Source organism: Rhinichthys klamathensis, unplaced genomic scaffold (genome assembly GCF_029890125.1).
Source record: "Rhinichthys klamathensis goyatoka isolate OS25496 unplaced genomic scaffold, OSU_Roscu_1.1 h1tg000147l_1, whole genome shotgun sequence".
NCBI classification, from domain to species: domain Eukaryota; kingdom Metazoa; phylum Chordata; class Actinopteri; order Cypriniformes; family Leuciscidae; genus Rhinichthys; species Rhinichthys klamathensis.
This window is the reverse complement of record NW_026606682.1, coordinates 2587214-2609282: the sequence shown is the minus strand read 5'-3', so window position 1 is coordinate 2609282 and position 22069 is coordinate 2587214. Positions and strand designations below refer to the sequence as shown.

The following is a 22069-nucleotide window of genomic DNA, read 5'->3' as shown; positions in this document are numbered from 1 at the left end:
TGAGTTTGTTTTCGAAGGGAATATTCCCCACGAGCAACGTCAATGCGTTCATGTTTGCGCGAATCATTTCACACACCAGACTGCTTTATAAACAGGGTACATTACGCCATGTTTTCTATGTACGACGTTCTCAATATAATTCATAATCCCACGTTTATACTGAACAACGCGTTATGGTTATTGTGTTATTGTGTTACACACTGTGTACTGTACGCACAGAACAGAGAGGCGGGGTGAGCAAAGCTCATTATCATTTAAAGTCATATGCACTGAAACGGCGTGCTGAAAACAGAGCTGTTTTTGACAGTAAAATAAGTGTTTTCTTACAATACTAATGAGAATTTGTAATTAAAGTATATTACAAACTTTTAATTTAGACCCTAAAGAATCATACTAGCTTGTACAAAAATGGCGTTATATGACCCCTTTAAAAGGGTATTGAGGATCATTTCAGGTTTAGCCGTTTTGAATTTAGTTCTGTCCACTGAAACTCAATAACAGCATTGTTTTGAGCAGAAAGCTCCACAGATGTTTGCATCTTTGCTGTGGTACTTATCACAGCCTGCCAGAATGCAAATCCCTCTTAGTATCAGGTTTCTCTGTGAGATCCACAAGTCAAACACTTCCAGATCTCAGTCAGTACAGGAACTGTAGTTGTGTTGTTGTTTAATCTGCCAACTGGAGTTAGAAAAGTTGGACGGGCTATGATGCTGCAGAGAACTCAAGCTTTCTGATATTAACACACTGAATCAGTTTTCATAACACATTAAAATGCCTTTTCATATAGAGAACAGTAAGCTCAAAAGTGAAAACTGAATCAAGGTCATGGGTTCGATTCTCAGGGAATGCATAGAACGTTCTGGCAAGATTCTGAACCAATGTTCTTCTAGTAATGTTAATTGTTCAACGTTATCTGGTCTTTAATTATGTTCTCAAAATGTTAGCACAAAAACGTTATTATACACCGTTCGTGGAACTTTTTTCTGAAACATTTTAAATGTGACTACTTGTTTCAGAATGTTCAAAGAACATTCAAAAGTAACGTTCCCAATTTTTCAGAATTATAAAATGAAATGTTCCCTTACGAATAAGAAAAAAACGTTTTTAAAACGTTTTTGAACTTTCAGGGAACATTCAGAAATAAAAAGTTCATGACTTAATGAGAACATTAGCAAAATGTTCTTAGAACATTTTTGTTAGCAGGGATGCTTATGCATTTGGATTGGCTTTGGATAAAAGCATTTACAAATGCATAAAAGTAAATCTAATATAATATTAATGTGCTTTTTCGATCAATAAAACCAACATGATTGCATTGCCTATATTTACACCGGCTTGGCATTTCTAGTGATAAAATATGGCTGGCTAATGTTTATAGTTCCACTGGGACTCGTATTTCCTCTTTATGGGGAATATTATCCTTTAGTCCTTTAGAAACATATTTGTGACCCTGATTCAGCAGTCTGACTAAAGATGGCAATAAGCACTTCAAGTTAAAGGGATAGTTCACCCCAAAATGTAAATTTTGTCATTAATTACCCTCATGTCGTTCCAAACCCGTTAGACGTTCATCTTCAGAACACAAATGAAGATCTTTTTGATTAAATCTGAGAGCTTTCCCTCCATTGACAGCCTACGCAACTACCACTCGCGTCTCTTTATAAAATAGACTGGAGTCACATGGATTACATTAATGATGTCTGAATGATTGAAGTGTCAGTAGCGTAGCTGTCAATGGGACAGAAAGCTCTCAGATTTCATCAAAAAGATCTTCATTTGTGTTCCGAAGATGAACAAAAGTCTTACGGGTTTGGAACGACATGAGGGTGAGTAATCAATGACAGAATTTTCATTTTGGGTGAAGTAACACTTTAAATCATCCAAGTTCAGCAAGCTTCAGATTCATAGGCTACATCATGGAATTGATGTCCTCGGTTCATATGTTGCCGGTGGCCGGCAAGATGCTGATATTCCGAGCTGTTTTCCAGGCATTTTATGTAAACTGATGCTGCTTTCCAGACCTGGAGTAGAACTAGAAATATTTTAAAACAAGACAGGAAAGAGAGAAGCTGTCATTAAAGTTAAAACATATGCTGTAAGATTTCTTCCATGCTGCAGTACGCTTTCCTGAAAGAGTGGAAAGAGGAGAATTCATAGTCTAAACATTGTCAGGATGAAAAAGATGACGTATAGATGCATGTTAAACTTTAAAACTATAACACAAAACATTCTTCAATGCAGTTTAAGGGCAGTTCTGGAGCTGTATAAATCCTGCATTTACATGATTACTTACAGATCAATATGATTTTGCACATTTACAGACTTCAAATACACTAATAACATATCGTTTAAGAAAAAAGAGAAAGAATATATTACTTATATAACATGTTAAATAGCACATGACCTTTTACAAATGACTACTGCACTAGCTTTTCTTTCTCTCATGTAAATATAAGATTGACAAGGGGGTGTGTTGAGCCCAAATAGAATTAGGGATCATCTCAAAATATTGAATTCTTTTCACACAACAAATCTATTTAAGATACTATGTATAAATGTAATGTAAATGCTTCTGCGATTATAACTGAATGCCACTCACTGAATTAAATTTGCACATAAATATATGTCACAACATAGCAGTTAGTTCAACCAAAAATGAAAATTGTCCCATAATTTACTCACACTCAAGCCATCTGACTTTCTTTTTTCCAGCCATACACAATCGAAGTTATATTAAAAATATATATTGTCTTTGGCTGAAAGAAGAAAGTTATAAGTCTAGGCTAGAATGACTTAAGGGTGCGTGCGGTAAATTATGGGATATTTTTCATTTTTGGGTGATCTAACCCTTTATGCCGAGTTCAGACTGCACGATTTTAGCCCCGATTTTGGCTCGCCGACAGGCTTTGAGAAATCGCCGACAAATGCCCGAAATCACAGGCAAATTGGTGCTCGTTCACGCGAGTGACAATCACGCAGTGTGAATGAGCAAAGACGCGATCTGAGAGAATCACCGACGAGTCGCTGACGCCCGTGAGATATTTGGCATGCTAAATATCTGGACCTGTCGGCGATTCACAATCCTGCTGTGTGAATGTGTTCTGACTGAAAACTACATCGGCGATGACCGACAGCCAATGAGAGAGCAAGATACAGGGAGGAGGAGGAGTTATAGACCAGAATATCAGTATTTTAATAGATAGGCTTATATTTACAATTATATCAAACAGAAACAAAGCACAAACATTTGCATGACCAGCAGCAACAGCAGGACATTTGCAAAATTATTTATTTACCCCCAACTCTCTTTGCAAAACACAGTCCTTGCTCCCCTCGTCTTCCCAACCATTTCCTGCATAAACTGTTTATATATATTTTTTTTCATTTTCGCTACAAATCAGTGCACAGAAAATTTGTAGGCTATCATTTTTAATAACAAATTCAGTGTCGCGCGAGAACTCCGGTCTCACGCACGCGGGATCTTCCGTTATTTCCTATCACTTCTCGCGTTTGTTTGGTTGTGAAACGTAGTTTGCGGACCAGGCAGAAGTTGTCGGCGATTCTTTCTTTTGTAAAGTCATGCACTGTGAAACCTCCTGTCGCCAATCCATCGTGCAGTGTGAACCCAGCAGCAACTGAATGTTACCCCAGATAGTCATGCAGTGTGAAAACAACAGTGACCCGATTATTTTGAAAATCGTGCAGTCTGAACTCGGCATTAGCTACTGTCCTTTGTGGCTGTCCATAACTCAGAGGTTTTTTTTCATGTGCCCAACAGTTGTTTAGCAGATAGTAGCAGGCTGTTAAAAAAATCATCTGATTTATTTGATATTGTCTGCAGAACTTGGAATTGGAACTCTAAATGAAATTATCTTTATTTTATAGCTAAATAAATGACGATTTGCGACAGACTTTATAAAAGAATACAGCTCTGTGAGATTTATTTTATTTTAATTTTCCTAGCAAAAATGAGAAATGACCAAATATGAAAAGGACAGTATGGTAGCCTGATGGTAGCCGTTGACGCCTTTACGCGTTTTAGTCAGAGTAGAGAAACTGTTGACAGTCCCTAACTCTAGCATTAGAAGCGTGTGTTAAAGCTCAGTGGCTTCACTCTCTGCCTGTGTGGAGTGAAGAGGCTGTACTTCGCGGGATATCTTACATTTACTCTCTTGTTTACTGACGGCGATGAAACTTCAGTTTTAATATCTGGAAATAAATCGTCCAGTATGACGGTGGATTTTGAAGACTGCATCAAAGACTCACCCCGCTTTCGGTAGGCTGAAGTATCTGTTTTCCACTGAAGAGAGGTTTTACATTGAGTTAGTTGAGTGATATTATGGGTTGTAAATAATGTAATATTAAGATTTAGATATTATATAGCTTTTGTTAATTTCCAGTTGCAAGTCTTCAGTTATCTGCTATTCGGTTGTTTGCTCAAAATGTAGCTTTTATGATCTGATTTGATCATTCAAGTCAGTGCCACGAGATACAGTATGAATTAATTAGTTCGTTTTTATGTGCCCATCCTGGTGAATTGTTGCTGTTTTTTCTATTATTATTACTATTTACCAGTATACATTTAGAAAAATGGTTTGTAATCATGTTGTGAGTGAACGTATAGTATAGTGTTTAAAACTGATGGAGTGATTCATGAACTCTCATCAACATTGTGCTCTTAATCAAAATGATGTCATCCTCTGCTATTCTGTTGCTAAAAAGATGTATGATGTTATTTTTCCCATCAAACACAAAATCAGTTAGCTTGCAGAATGTCTACGCTGCTCTTTTCCATGCAATTAAAGTGAATGGTGACTGCAGTTTTAGTAACCCATTGTTATGCTGAAGTATAAGGAATAGACTGAAATTAAGTCCTTATTAATTAAAAAAGTCCTGTCTTGGCCTCGAATCATGTTTACATTATACCTGGGCAACATGAGGCTGAGTATGACAGATTTTTTTTTTTTAATTCTTTTTTTTTTTTTTAAGGAGGGCTTTAAGTCATTTGGGATAAAACCTCTACTAAATGAGTAATTAGTCTGCAGTTTGTTGCTTAAGTCATTGATTTGACCCTACTTACCCATGAGAACTGACGATCAGACAAATGGTGGTGCTGAACACTTGAATACATGAATATGACCAACTTAACGGTCAAGATTTACACCAAATCTGTTCATCGAAAGATTGAGGTGATGATGGCGGTTGTAATTTGCACCATGTTAACTGATTGAGTGTGAGAGGGATGTTTGACCAGCTATCCAATGCCCAGCAGTCATTGATTTTCCATGATTCATTCAGCATGGCTCATATCCCGTGCACAGATGTCTTGATGTTCCTCTCTAGGGCTCCGAGTATTTTTTCTTTAGCTGTGATTACATGGGCACTTAAGGCTGAATCATGCACTTAATTTCTTTCCTTGTGTTTCGATGGGTTGATTCTCAAAATAATGCCTGTTTTTCTTTGCTTTAAAGATGAAGTGAAATTTGTATGCCAGTTGCGTCTAGGAATGGCTTATGATGGTGGCCAGTTGTACAGAGATTAGTATAGTTGACTACTTTATATGGTTATAACTTATACCTATAATTTTATATATATATATTTTATACTGTATCTGAATATACTATAACTTTTGCTCACCAAAAATAGTGAAATATTATTATTACCATTTAAAATAACAATTTTTATATGAATATATTTTAAATTGTGATTTATTCCTGTGATGACAAAGCTGAATTTTCAGCATCATTACACCAGTCCACAGTGTCACATGATCCTTAAGAAATCATTCTGATACGCTGAATTTCTGCTCAAGGAACATTTCTTATTATTATATGATGTTTTATTAACAAAGTTCGGGAGGAGCACGTTCAGATAATTAAACCTAATTAAACACACGTGGAGCACATTCAGATAATCAAACCTAATTAGACAAGAGTGGTGCTTAATCAACGAGTTAAGCGCTGTGTATATATACAGCAAACTAAGGCCATGTCCACACGGACACGGGTATTTTTATAACCGGAGTTTTTCCTACAGCGTTTTAAAAAAAAATCCCGTCCACACATGCTCGGTCTCCGTCTACATGAAAACGTAAAGACACGCAATCAAGCGCAGTCAAGAGCATGCCATGCCAGCAGGCGGCGATATAAACCTTAACCCTAAAGCCACGTTGGCCAATCAGAAGCGCAAATCTGATGTCAAACACAGCTGATAACGGAGCACACTCTGACGTCGCAAGGCAAAAACCCCGGTTTTTGTCATTGATTTTCCGACAAAAATTGTCGTGTTGTCACGTTGTCGTGTTGTCACGTTGTCGTGTTGTCACGTTGTCGTTGTCACGTTGTCGTGTTGTCTACACGACAACACTGTAACCGGCGTTTCTGAAAATCCTCACCCTGGCAGGGGTTTTCAAAAATGTTCGGTTTAAGTGCGTTTTCGTGTGGACGAACGGCCGAACCGCGTAAAAAAAGTCACGGTTATAAAAATACCCGTGTCCGTGTGGACAGGGCCTAACCTCCGTTCATTGACAGTTTAACAGCATCCCTCCACCACCCCATCTCCTCACTTATAGTCCTAATACTCTTACAACAATGGGGGGAGTACTCTGGGTTCGGGCAAAATTCCGAGCTCGGAGCCCTCCCCCGGACAGCACGCCAAATACGCATAATCTTTACTCTGTTTAATTGATGTAAGTGTGAACTCGTGAACAAATGTTGAAATCGTGATACTTTTTTTTCCAGTATTCTTTGATGAATAGAAAGTTCCAAAGAACAACATTTATTTGAAATATATTTTTTGGTAACAATTGAATGTGTCGTTGCTGAATAAAAGCAAAGAAATATAATAAAAATGTAAATTTCCTTTGCAGTTATTTCTCAGGTCATGTTGGTTGTCATGAAGCACACTGGTGAAATCAGTATCATTTAATCCAAAGCTGCTTGTACAGTGTAACTGTAAATGGCTGAGAAAATTCCTTCCCATCCGATGGCTCTCTTGACAATATATTCGGAGAAGGAGCTACGGGGGTTTGAACGTTATGGTGGAACATGGGATCTAAAGAATTCCGAATGTCCCACGCACTGACTCTAGCTGTGACTGTGGTAAAGCACCGAGATCCAGAGGTTAGACAAATAAACCAGCATTCCTTTACACCCACATCCCCTCCTCAGTACCAGCTCCGATTACTCCCCACGTGAGCGTGTGTGTTGAGTAAATGCGTTGGAGTGAGAGTGTGTGTGAGCAGGCGGCATAATCCCTGCTCCAAATCAAAGACTTCCAGACTGGGAAGCAGCATCTTAATGGATGCCATCTGGCTGTGTGAGTCAGGTCTCCTCAATCTCTTGAGGGATTTGCAGGAACTTTCTAATGTTTATGAAGAAACTAGATTGTTAAATCTTCCGCTTTTCAAGAAGCCACAAAATTTGAGGTATCATTTATGTCTGTAGCACAAACTTGCGTTAATTATTTGGGCAACCAAAGAAGCTATTGGGACACAACCAGTGACTTTGAGGGTGGTCGATTATTGTATAATTATGATTAAATACAATTTATTTGATAAAGAATTGTGTTTTTATGGAAAATGTATAAAAATTTAAAGATTTTTCAGAAATGGTGTAGTTGAGGTTCACAGTGGTGTGTGTTGAGGTTTGTCTTGTGTGTGCAATACAAATTATAATTTGCTGGCACTAGCGCAGTACTAAACGTCAATTGATTATCCAAAACACTTAAACAAAACACTCACTTTTGTTCTACTTTTGAATGATAAAAATAATAAAGTGATCTATAATGACTTGACTTGTAGGCCTAATGGTCAGTAAGATTATTTAATATTTTCGAACGATGGCTCTTGCTGCTTACCAATGGTGCATTTATTTGAACAAAAATTATTAAAAGTAAAATTATTACAGATATTATTACAATTTCAAATAACTGTTTTCTATTTTAATATATTTTAAAACATGATGTCAACGCTGAATTTTCAGCATCATTATTCCAGTCTTCAGTGTGACATGATCCTTCAGAAATCATTATAATATGCTGATTTGCTCTCAAGAAAAATAAATTATCAATGTTGAAAACAGTTGTGCTGATTAATATTTTTGTGGAAACTATCACATTATTTTATTATATATATATATATATATATATATATATACACTCACCTAAAGGATTATTAGGAAGACCTGTTCAATTTCTCATTAATGCAATTATCTAATCAACCAATCACATGGCAGTTGCTTCAATGCATTTAGGGGTGTGGTCCTGGTCAAGACAATCTCCTGAACTCCAAACTGAATGTCAGAATGGGAAAGAAAGGTGATTTAAGCAATTTTGAGCGTGGCATGTTGTTGGTGCCAGACGGGCCGGTCTAAGTATTTCACAATCTGCTCAGTTACTTATTTTCACGCACAACCATTTCTAGGGTTTACAAAGAATGGTGTGAAAAGGGAAAAACATCCAGTATGCGGCGGTCCTGTGGGCGAAAATGCCTTGTTGATGGTAGAGGTCAGACGAGAATGGGCCGACTGATTCAAGCTGATAGAAGAGCAACTTTGACTGAAATAACCACTCGTTACAACCGAGGTATGCAGCAAAGCATTTGTGAAGCCACAACACGCACAACCTTGAGGCGGATGGGCTACAACAGCAGAAGACCCCACCGGGTACCACTCATCTCCACTACAAATAGGAAAAAGAGGCTACAATTTGCAAGAGCTCACAAAAATTGGACAGTTGAAGACTGGAAAAATGTTGCCTGGTCTGATGAGTCTCGATTTCTGTTGAGACATTCAGATGGTAGAGTCAGAATTTGGCGTAAACAGAATGAGAACATGGACCCATCATGCCTTGTTACCACTGTGCAGGCTGGTGGTGGTGGTGTAATGGTGTGGGGGATGTTTTCTTGGCACACTTTAGGCCCCTTAGTGCCAATTGGGCATCGTTTAAATGCCACGGCCTACCTGAGCATTGTTTCTGACCATGTCCATCCCTTTATGGCCACCATGTACCCATCCTCTGATGGCTACTTCCAGCAGGATAATGCACCATGTCACAAAGCTCGAATCATTTCAAATTGGTTTCTTGAACATGACAATGAGTTCACTGTACTAAAATGGCCCCCACAGTCACCAGATCTCAACCCAATAGAGCATCTTTGGGATGTGGTGGAACGGGAGCTTCGTGCCCTGGATGTGCATCCCACAAATCTCCATCAACTGCAAGATGCTATCCTATCAATATGGGCCAACATTTCTAAAGAATGCTTTCAGCACCTTGTTGAATCAATGCCACGTAGATTTAAGGCAGTTCTGAAGGCGAAAGGGGGTCAAACACAGTATTAGTATGGTGTTCCTAATAATCCTTTAGGTGAGTGTGTGTATGTATATATATATATATATATATATATATATATATATATATATATATATATATATATATATATATATATTCATATTCATTTTATTCCTCCAAAAAAAAATCTTATACTTACTCCAAAATTTTGTCTTTTTTTGCAACTTTTACTAAGACCCAAACCTTTCGTTCAGGTTGAATTAGCACCCTGGACACAACCACTTTATTAATGACTCTTCTGTGGAGGTAAAGGCTGTTATGTAAGATCTCAGGATGTTTTTCTTCATCTAAAACATTTAATACAATCTACTTCCTTCACTTGTTGGTTGCATGCTGCGCATTACCTCCGCATGGCTAGTTTCACACACTGAATCTTCACACAGCGTTCATGCATTCACACACCCTTTACAATTATCCTTCCCTGCAATTCTATCCCTGCCAATCTCTGGCAACCCTCAAAGACCTCGTGGTTTGGACTCCGTCACTCCACTCACTCTTTGATGTTAGTTTGAAAGGTCAAGGCCACAAAAGTGCCAGTGGGTTTTGCATGTGGTATTTTCTTTGCGCTCAATCAAAAATGCAGTCTTCATAACGGATGTTATCTTTATTGTGCGTGTACAATTTTCCGCATTCAGCTACAGCGTTAACAGATATGGAGCGTTGAGCAGATTGTAGCCACCTGACCAAATATTATTCATCATTCCTGACTCAAGTCTGCTGTGTCACCTTTCTTTCCAACCCCCTCTGCGAGCGGACTGATGCATTCCAGCGCCTGGCCGGGAGTTACTTCTGTCATTTTATTACATCTCCAGAACTTTCAGTTCCAATCTCCAGTTTCATTTGAAATCTTTTTACTGTCTGAGGAAACCCGGGGCTTATTCGAGCTGTCGTGGTTTGGTTGCTAAGTTTGATGGTTCAATCAATAAAGTGCCTTACGTAATGACTCGTTGGCAGAACGGATGCTTTTTATAGAGAAGCATGATGCTTTTTAAGATGTTTTACTGTTTGGTTGAGTGCAATGCAGGCTTTTTCCGTACTCAAATGATTATGAGAGGTCACTGCGGCCATATTTGTCCATGACCATCGAAACAGTCCCTTCAAGAATGATCAAATAAGAGCTTTTATTCTCAATCTTATTTTTTTTATATATATATATATATAATTCTGGCATAACACATTCAGTGAACAGACTATACAGATGTAGATTTTTAGATTTGGGAAATACATGCATACAGTATGTGTTGTATTTTCTTCAGTATTAATATCCAGTGGTTTTAATATCAAGGACTGGGTATGCACAAATATATCATATGTGCCATATCTGATGTTTTATTCTTAAATTGTTGTATATATTTTGGCTAGTATTTTTATATGAATCACATTTGCCATCTTATACTCAGTTAAACTTTAAAAACACTCATTTAATAACATTGTTAAACAGTCTTTTACTAATTAAATCTCAAAATTAATATGAAATGTGATTTATGTATTGTATGAATACACTATGTTCAAAAGTTTGGGGCCCGTAAGATTTTTTTTAAATGTTTTTTTAACAAGTCTCTTATTGTCATCAAGGCTGCATTTATTTTATCAAAAATACAGTAAAACCAGTAATATTGTGAAATATTATAAGGATTAAAAATAATTTATTTTAGTTTTTAAATGTTTTTTTATTTTTACAAAATTGTATAGAATTTAAATATCAGTCATAAAATGAAATTTAATGTCATCACATCTCTGTCAGAAACAGATCCCTTTAAAGCTCAGGAAACTTCAGTCCTTGTGACTTTGAGTGTTATTGACTGAGTCTTGAATGGTCCTGCTGTTTATATGTATGGGGCATATTGTGGAAAGGGGGCACATCCTCGTCCTGTTGCTGTGACCCGCGGCATAAGTTCAGTTTATGATTCACATGTGTCGTCTCCAGCTTGTTGCAGAATGTTCTCATTGTCCATGATGCCTCTCTGTCACACTGGCTTCTTTCACTGAGACGGATCAATTGGGTCAACATGATTGGAGACCAACAGCTGGTTGATGTATGGCGTCTTCTCATGATCATGTGAGAACTGTAAGACCCCGTCACACCAGGGGAGGACTGTTTGGACTTGTGTACAGATTTAATTTAACCACTAGGTCATCTGAGTTATGATTGATTTTGAATTTACAAAGACCAAAATCATATAGTATTCAAGTCCAGAATCCAAACTTGAATGCATTGCACCGTCTTGTACCATTTAAACGAGCATTTTTCAAAGGCTATTACAACAGATGTGATATTATTGAAATGATATGAGTTAATATTGTTTATGGCGTGCTAACTTGCTAAGGTTATGTTCTGATGACAGTAGTTGACAGTTTACACTAATGCATATACACTGAAATGCAGGACTCCAGACTAACATTTGAGAGCACTAGCCATAGTTATAGTAATAAGACAAAGACAATGATTATTTTCACATACAGATTAAAGATTTTGCCAATATAAATAAATAAAATAGTAAATGTAAATTACCGATCAAAAGTTTGGAATAATTAAAAATGAATTTAATGTTTTGTAGTAAGTCTCTTAGTCTTATGTTCACCAAGGCTGAATTTATTTGATCAAAAATGCAGTTAAAACAGTACGGCGAAATATTATTACAATTTGATGGCAAAGCTGAATTTTCAGCGTCATTACTCCAGTCTTCAGTGTCACATGATCCTTCAGAAATCATTCTAATAATAAGAAAGTTATGAAAGTTCAGCATAATGAGCTTATGTGCTTTGTCCTCATAAGTGCTTTATGGGTCATTATTCATTGTCCTTCCCTGTTTCCTGGAGCTGAATTGTTGACTTGATGTTTTGATCCAGTTTTAGACAATGATCTCATTCATCTGTGATTACAGATAATTTTAACTCTGCTTTAGAGATTAAATGTGTTGTCTACAGGTGTCTAATGCTGGGTACACACCAAAAGATTTTTTACATCTTATAAGATTTTCAAAATGTGATAGACCACAAACATGAGGACAAAAAATCCTAGATTTAAGCGTTTTGCTCCTATAGTGTGTGGTGTGCCATGATGTGACAAAGACAGCACACCACACACGAACAGATTTTCAACCAGAGTCTCGACTGTGAACAAATGAAATCTCACAAAATCTCGCGAGACTTCAGAATAAGCTTGGCGGACGATATGCAGGAAGAAATTGCGATGAGTGTTTGGAATGATTTTCACAGAAAAACATTCGTGCTGTTGCCACAAATCAACAAGCTGATCCTCCATCTCTGCTGTCCACATCAATTTAACTTTGTGCTGCGCCATGACTGCGTTTGTTATGCTTCCGTCTTCCATCATCTCGCTTTCTGATTGGATATTGTTTCGTTTCACGTGATAATCTCCAGAGCGTGCGCACGTTTGTCATCGGGATTCCCCCCACACATCAGGATTTCTGATCGTAAATATTCAACATGTTGAATATTTACGATTCGCGATCGGGGCGGCTCCGACGTTCTTCCGAGCAGGTTCGGACACTCTTAACACACCTCACACCAAGGGAAAATCTGATAAGATAATCTGGAGAACCATCAAGATAATCGGGACATAGCTAGGATTTTCGGAAGGGGGAAAATCGGCCCAAAATCAGCCCGATTATCTTTTGGTGTGTACCCAGCATTAGATAACTTTTGCTTATCCTTAGACTAAATACAGACTGTAATTCGTGTCAGGAGAATCTATCGGGCTGACCAAAGGATGGGGAATGGATTGCTTTTATCTATAAAACCTTTAGCTACTTTAAAAGTACGCTAGACCATTAACCAATCATTTGATGCATGTTGCACAGAAAAAGAGCAAACCGTTTGACTGGATTTAGAGCAGTTTTCCGGTATGTCCTCAGAGAGGCGGATGTTCGGTACGGTTTGGTTGTTTTTGAAGTTGTTCCTGAAGAGTTGCTGTTGCTTTGAGCTGGAAGGGATTTCTGCAACATGCTCTTATTTCTTCTGCTCTACTTCATATTGACCTCCTTCTGTTCTGAATGTGTGTCAGCAGGGCCCGACTTCTTCCTTACCTCGACAGACCCACACGATCATAAGCCAGATGGGTTCAGGCGTCCCTCACTTAATCGGGCTACAAACCTCTGTGCTGCACGACTGCGGCCCCTGAAGCAATGTGGTCAAAACAGGTTTCCTGACGGATTAGAGGTTGCATACAAGATCTTAGCTTGATGCTAATGTAGATGAGAATATCTAGGCTAATTAAAATAATAAGAGTGTATAGTGAGCCTTCAGCTCTGGAGCTAATTACTCGCTCGACACTTGTCGTGCCTTAAAAGACAAATTGTCTCGTTTCCAGAGTCAGGCTCGCCTTGAATGCCACCCTGTTCATTTAATCATCCTATCTCTACATTATTATAAGACGCTGTAAGCTTATATCGATCTTGCTAAGGGTGGCACTGATTTGTCCTGCCTCATAGGACTACGGCCTCAATGTGAAAACAACAAGGATTAGGTCAGCAGTTTAAACATTTCTGCTAATCATGGATTAGCCCACATTTCCTCCAGAACACAGTCCCGGGACGTCAAGGTGTGCGGACGGCCGCTTGATCACCTCTGCTTGATCCAACTGCTCCAGATCCGACAAAAATTGCTAAAACAAAATTAGATGGCTCATTAGCTGAATCAAATTACTTTGGATGTTAAAATAATTTAGAGCTGGGCAACGATTAATCGCATCCAAAATAAAAGTTTGTGTTTACATAATATATGTGTGTACTGTGTATAATTATGTTGTATATATAAATACACACACATGCATGTGTATATATATTTAAGAAAAATGTGTTATTTATATATAAAATATTTAAATTTATATATAATAAAACTTATGTATAAATATATATATATATATATATACATGCATATATTTCTAAAAATATATATATGCATATGTGTGTATTTAAATATACAAAATAATTATACGCAGTACACACATATTATGTGTAAACAAACTTTTATTTTGGATCCGAATATACATATCCTTGCCCATCTAAAATATAATGAAATTATTAAAGTACCCCTGTAGTCAATAATTGTATCCCTTAAAACTCACCTTTGAACACCAAAATTACATATTTAAAGTTTCTTCATTGAAAAAAACATCCTTCATGCCTTAAAATAGCTTAAGGCTCGTACACACCGGGACGAATATCGGCGCGCGTTATTCGGCAGCATTTTTCGATTGAAAAAGAGAGCACATCACCCATGCGATTTTCGCTGACGATGAGCCGAGTGAACATGCAAATTCATTCCCTGACAATAGATGGCGCCCATTTGCTCTGCAATACCACTCCATAACATTCTCTTTTATCAAGATTTTTGTAGTCGCTGTCGCGTTTGTCATATAGTTCTTTATTTTCCGACACCAACGAGACCAGCAGCTCTACATTCATCTTGCCTTGCATCTTCCTCGTCTTATTTCTTACCGGCAGTGTAGACGCTACTTGGCGTATATCTTCTTCGCCGTTACGTATGTGTGCTCGGCAAGACCGTTTTGTGTTTGAGCGCCCCCAAGTTGTGTTTTACTGTAACTTCAGAAGCTCCAGACATGTGAGCAAAAGCGGCAATCTCATTGGTCGGATAGTTTTTAACGCGGTGCGTCAAATGAAAAAAACGAACCCGAGGCGTTTAAAAAAAAAAGACACTTTTACGCGTGGCGTTTTTCGTGTTGGTGTGCACACTCACATTGGCGCCCTTTGTTTAGTCACAAGGCGTTAAACGTCGGCGAATATCGCGCGTGAAATTCGTCCCAGTGTGAACAGGCCTTAAATGTAACTTTACACCCTTACTCATTTATTATATGCGGTTCTATGAATATGCAAATGAGCCCCGCCTCCACTCACTCACTCCAGCTCAGAGATCCACTCGATGACGATCACACGTTGATGTTATTGGTCACAAGTTTGTGACGTCAGAAACTCCAGCTCTCAGGAATACTCAGCAATGGTGTTGACTTATGAATCTGCACATGGTTTGTCTTAAAGCATATTAAAAACACCACATAGACATATAAACAACATTAAAAGCTGGATTTTCACCACAGGGGGACAGATTTTATGTATGAATTGATTAATAAGAATTTTCTTGGAATTGCATCAAAAGCATGCTGTAATATCTAAAGGATGCTAAAAGACTTTAGATGTTAATATGCTTTTTTAATACTCAAAAAAACATTATAAAAAAAGCCCCCAATGCGCTATGTGTAGTCATGTAGTCTGTTATGTCATTGTTCAGTTCTCAAGTCAGTGGAAAACGGCTCGTTCAGAAAGAGGTTCTGAAGCCGGGTTCACACTGTATGATTTTGGTCACAAATGGCCGTCTGAGACAAATGTTGAGAATCCTAAAAGATTCCTCTGATCCCGGGCCAAAATCTGAAGTCTTTTATAGTTAGTTTGCCAACAGATGATTACTGATTAATGAATTGCGATCAAATTTGACCTTTCACAAAATTCTGGCAGTGTCAGAAGGTTTGAGGCGCAGTCCTGCAGTTCGACTTCTCCTACGACAACCGTCAAATCAACAACCAATAGGAGCGCAGAACCTGATGAGGCAAATAGTGAGACCACAACAAACCACCACTTGATCCACAGACTTGCTTCAATTTCCTTTTCAAGACAAGCCAGGATCAAAATTAACTCCAGGGATAGTTTTAGTTTGCTAGCCACCATTTCAATCCTGCATGTAATGGAGCTCACAGTCACCGAACGTGTCGTGGATCGATGATTTAAATCTCCAGACGAGTCTCCATTTTTGACACGTTTTGACTGCCGTACAGTCTGACAACTGAGATCCCACAGTGTGACATGGCTTACAACGGGGATCATGTTCATACAATCTGACAAGCAACAGTTGTGAAGAACTATTATAAATCGTACATTTGCACTTGCTCTGGTGTGAGAACCAACACCATTTTGGTGCACAACAGACTTGAGTATGGGCTTTTTGACCAGAAAGCAAGCACTCAAAACCCCAGAAACTGCATAGCTACATGCTAAAAATCACTCAGAACACCTTAGTAATCGCAAAGCAACTTTAGTTTGTTTCCTGCTGTGGTAAACTCCTTGAGTGCCGGCCACATTCCTTCCTCTCAGAGCCAGAACTTTTCTCTTCAGGGAATGGGATGAGCCTGTAGATCTTTGATAGGTAGGATTTCTTAAGCTAGCCAGGACAGCCGTCGGAGGATTCCTTCCACGTGATGATAGGACTGTGTGAAAGAAACCAGTCCCAAGACGTGCAGCCGACTTCAGAGGAAGAGTAATCTGCAGAGGATTGTGGGGGAGTGTGCTTAGTTTTATGGCTCAGGATCTGAGCAAGAGAAAATGAGATTCCAGCTCTCATCTTTGATTTGGAAGAATTTCAATATTTTGAAGCGTAAATGGGTGTTTCTTTAAGTACGGGCACTTTTGTTCTCACCACAGTGTCATTTTTCAAATCCTTTATTGTGTATAACAGCATATTGTGTTTTATGTTTATTTTATTTATATACACTACTTACTGTATATTAATTAATTTAAAAAATAATATTTTAAATTAGCTTTTATTTTTATATTCAGTTTTCATTTTAATTTTAGTTTAGGTTTTAAAGATTTCATTTGCTTTTGTTTTTTCTATTTAGCTTTGTTTATTTCAGTTTTGTTATTTTAGTACAAAAATTTGAAATATTTTGACCTAACATAAAGGATTTTAAGTTCATGAAAGTGTTTTTAATAGTTTGAGTTAACAATAACTGATTGTGGCAGAAATTATTTAAATACATATTTTTTGATTTTGCAATTACATCTTCATTGGAAAAGATGCGTGCAATGAAATAGTTTTACCTTTATTGTCTTATATTTCATCTCCAGCTTTTCAGTGATACTGTTGTTGCCTTAAACTTTTTCTTATTAAAAAAATGTTCAATGGAGTCAAAATGTTGTCTTTATTTTAAAAAGTAACTTTCCTTTAATGATTATAGAACTGTTTTGCTTTATTTCACCATCGTTTTGATTATCATAGTTATAAATATAATAATTCATACTTATATTATGGATTTTAATAGTTTAAGATTAAAAGTCTGGGTCTGAGATGGTGGTAAAAAACATTTGTAGTTGTAAATGGTAAAACAAATTCCAAGACCGTTCTACTATGATATAACAAAACAAAAAAACAGTCGAAATCAGTTTATAATCATTAGTTATAATAAAATTCAACCCTCTGGCATAAGTGCCTGTACTCTAAATGTTTGTTGTTATCTTGAACCCGTTAATGTCTTCCATAAATCATCAACAGAAGAACATAAAGGTGAATGAGACGCCTAAAGCCTCGTTCAGACTGTCCAAATCTGATTTTTGTGCATATGCGATTAAAATCAGATCAGATTTAGCAAGTGTGAACGGCCAAAAATCACATGAAATTCCATTTTTACAAATCCATTCGGTCTACATTCACACAGTATGTGGTTTGAAATCCTATTCGAATCACATTTCTGGAAATCCGTTTGGGAAATTTTGACTTTCTCACTCCACGTAAAACGTTAGACGTTGTTATAAGAAAAACCCCTCCATGTTGCAGTTGTTGTTGTTGTTGTTGTTTTTGGCGTAAACCTACCAACGCGTCGTCATTGTCAAAACCAATGCAGATATCTCGTAAAACAAAAGGGCGGCATACACTGGACAGTCATTAATTTTAGATCAGATTCTAATCGGATACACACATAATCGGATTTGGACTCACAGTGTGAACGTAGCCTAAGACCCTCTAAGTCATGTTAAACAGACTCAACTTTTAAGGCAGGGGTGATGTCATTACAGCCTTTTGTGCGCAGGACCCTGTGTGAAGCCCGGCAGTCCTTCCTGACTACAAAAGATGAATAGCCGCTCCTTTCACACTCCACCACACAAAGGCTGTGCCTTCTGAGTGGTTTGCAAATCTACTTTTATGTAACATCCTGGAAGAGTGACGACTCTAAGAGAGTGCGAACGGTTTATTAAGTGAAAGGAAATCTAATAACTTGGCCTTGCTTCCTCTGAGATGTTCTGCTCCTGTTTGGCTTTTTTTCTTTGAGTCACAACACAATCATTTGTTGATGGTTGCACATTGCACAGGAAAGGAGACTGGGAAACCTGAAACCAAAGTTGAATTAGCAAAAAAACAAGCAGTTCTTCGACTCACAAGAATGTACGTAATGCGCATCTGATATCAATTGCTCTCAGATTTCTGTCTGTTAAGAGTAAATCTCCCACTCACAATGCTTTCTACAGCAGGAGGTTACTGTAAAGAAGAGTTTCCCATGAAGCCCCCCTGTTGATCAATCTTTCTGATGCCGTGTCCACAGGAAGAACAACATGAAGCCCTTCATTCAATGCTAGGCACTTCCTTTCGAACTTTAAGATATGCAGCATTTCTTAAAGTACTAGTAAACAACCTCCAATCCCACAAAACACGGGTAAAGCTGTTAAAAGCCCCCTAGCGTGACGGAACAGGTGGATGTAATGGTTCTCAATTAGGATTATCGTCATCCACCCACTCCCATCTTTCCTTTCTGCTGACCCGCACGGGAAGTTCACAGCAGGCAGCATCTCAGCGGGTGCTTATGGTTTTTGTAAACCTCTTATAATTCAGAGTTTATATAAATAGTAGCTCTCTGTGGATTATTCATGTCCTGTCGTCGGCACGATTTACTGCCATCAGGCACGAGGCTGGGAAATTATTTGGCCGCTCTTGTGTATTTAAAGGAGAACTCCGGCGCAAAATGAACCTTTGGTCTAATAAAACATTGGTACCTAGTCAACCGTTCTCTGAGATTTGTTTTCATGATAATCGAATGTAAAGAGTTTTATCTCTAAAAACTGTTTAGCGTATAACGCTAGTAATGGGGGCATATAATAAGTAAAAAGAAATCGCTAGTTAATACCACTAACAAGGCTCAAAATAGCCCCACACGAACACGGTAACATAATGAGGGTCCCTACAATCAAAACGAAGCCTTGAGAACTTTGTAAGTGTACAGACCGTTTAATAAGAAGATAAAGATAAAGACAGTCCACTTCGTGTATACAGACAGGAGCCATCTTTGGAAAACAGTCTCGACTAATCAAACCACGAACGCCATTCATACAGTTCAGCTCACTTAGCACGTCGTTCGTGGTTTGATTAGTCGAGACTGTTTTCCAAAGATGGCTCCTGTCTGTATACACGAAGTGGACTGTCTTCATAAAATATCTTCTTATTAAACGGTCTGTACACTTACAAAGTTCTCAATGCTTCGTTTTGCATGTAGGGACCCTCATTATGTTACTGTGTTAGTGTGGGGCTATTTTGAGCCTTGTTAGTGGTATTAACTAGCGATTTCTTTTTACTTATTAAATGCCCCCATTACTAGCGTTATACGCTAAACAGTTTTTAGAGATAAAACTTTTTACATTCGATTATCATGAAAACAAATCTCAGAGAACGGTTGACTAGGTACCAATGTTTTATTAGACCAAAGGTTCATTTTGCGCCGGAGTTCTCCTTTAACAAAGATTGAACATACTTTTGCAACATGATGTGCAATTCTTTTTAATGAATCAGTTGGAGTCAAAGGTCTGATTCATGGATGGAATCAACTTGCTTGATTATAAAAAATACATGATTATAAGTAAATAAATACTAAAATGCATGTTTTAACTGAAACTTTAACTTGCACTGACATATCTTAAAATATGTCAGTGCCATTATTTTGTCTCAAGATGCACACCAGTAATGTTTTTCTCTAAGGGACGTTTTATAAAAGCTACTTAAATGCCCTTATTGAACTAAGGCCTAATCCTGGCTTAATCTAAGCCCTGTCTGTGAAACCAGGCCTTAATGTCTTTTTGTAGTCCAATCAAAATGAGTCAAGAAAGAGATCTCAAGTGATATTGAATCAAATTAATTCATTACAGTTCTTTTAGCTTTGACATTTACTAAGGTCTAGCTTTACTAACTGCACTATTCAGAGCAGTTCGGGCAATCCGTACCTGATAACAGACTCCTCTTTATTTCATTACCCATAATGCATTTACGCTGGGAAGAAAATATAAATGGACCAAAATCTAATTTCCTTCCGAGTGCAGGCAGATGCATTATAAGAGACGGTCCACTCGTATAGAAATGAATGGTATCATAGTCCCGGCTTACGGTTAAAACTGCCAATCAACTCTTGACTTGCACTAAATTGACCTCATGTTTTGGTATGATCTAAATGCATAAAGACCCATACTGAAAGATGATTTAGATGCTATCTCCCCACCAGGCTACTTAACTATAAGTATAACCAGCCTTTAAGGTCCTAGCTCATGTATTAAGACAGTATGACATGACATAGTGAACAACTGACTGAATTACATTTGCTTTGCAACTTTGCATCAAATTTTAATATTACCATTTCACTTTAAGTGAATTCATTTTGAAGACAGTGCTTGAATTGTGGATTACATCCAGCTTCAACTGACTTTTCCGATTGATGTACTTTACTCTGTACAGTACAGTGAAGAGGAACTGCTTTAGAGGAAGTCCAGCGAGGGAATCTGGCATTAACCTGACTTCTTTATTTTATTTATTTCTTCCGTCTGAGTCTTTGTCCTGTGTCTAATGGTTCCTCTTCTGCCGTATGGGTGTGTGTTGTGAATCATGTGGCTCTGTCTGGTTCTGTTTCTGGGATGTTGCTGACTCACATCTGGAGCTCTTACAGGCATCTGGTTCTGATCGGGCCAAACCCACTCACTTTCTCAGCACGCTCGGGGTCTTTCGCTCTGTCCCTGTGCAGCACAGGAAACGCATGTGGATGATGGTGGCCTACTGGAATATTAACAAAGGTTCAGCAAAGGCAGCTGTGTGTGTGTGTGTGTGTGTGTGTGTGTGTGTGTGTGTGTGTGTGTGTGTGTGTGTGTGTGTGATTTATTCACTGCACCCAACGCTCCATTCAAACTAAGTGAGCCAGGTTTTTCAAAGCCAGTACAATAGGACATTGTGACATACAATTCTTGTGTATAACATGCTTTAAAGTTCAATAATACAATGGCAATAATCACAGTAGTTCACAACCTTGAGTGTTTCATTTTATGTTTCAATAAAATGAGGAATATGATTAAGACACCAATGTTCAATAGTTACAAATAATAAAATAGTTATTTATTAATAATGATGCTAGGCACCAAATGTTTTAATCATTCATTTTTTCACTGTTTTAAAGATTGTTTTGAAATTGTAAGGATGCAGTTGTAAATGCCCTAATTTTTTTTATCCGTTTATCAGGTAAAGATCATAATAATTTCAAGCAAAACAAATCAATTTTTGCCTATTATCCCGATTTTGTGCCTAAAGTACCTTTACCAGTGTTTTACTACCATTTACTAACTGGTTTTTGACATGAAAACCGATTTATTATTTTGGTTTTTGGAATTTTACATATTTTTGCGATTCACAACAGTTAATCGAATCATAATATAGAGATAGAACTATATATTTGCGAATATATTTTGCTTTTATACACTACCGTTTAAAAATATATATGTCTCTTCTGCTCAAGGCTACATTTACTGTATTTGATCAATAATACAGTAAAACTGTTATATTGTGAAATATTATCACAATTTAAAGTTCAAAAGAACAGCTTTTATTTTAAATAGAAATAGTTTGTAACATTATAAATGTCATTACCCAAACCTTTGAACGATAGTGT

The 22069-nt window shown here is 37.6% G+C and overlaps 1 protein-coding gene across 2 annotated transcripts in view; it reads left to right on the top strand.

Moving 5' to 3' along the window:
• Positions 1 to 4104: 4104 nt before the first annotated feature.
• The window catches only part of acap3a (ArfGAP with coiled-coil, ankyrin repeat and PH domains 3a), a 78251-nt gene continuing 60286 nt past the window's right edge, over positions 4105 to 22069 (top strand). For both annotated transcript variants that reach the window (XM_056258004.1, XM_056258003.1), the window contains exon 1: positions 4105 to 4276. In XM_056258004.1, the coding sequence (XP_056113979.1) occupies positions 4230 to 4276 (47 nt within the window). In that variant the 5' untranslated portion in view covers positions 4105 to 4229. The remainder of the gene's footprint in view (positions 4277 to 22069) is intronic.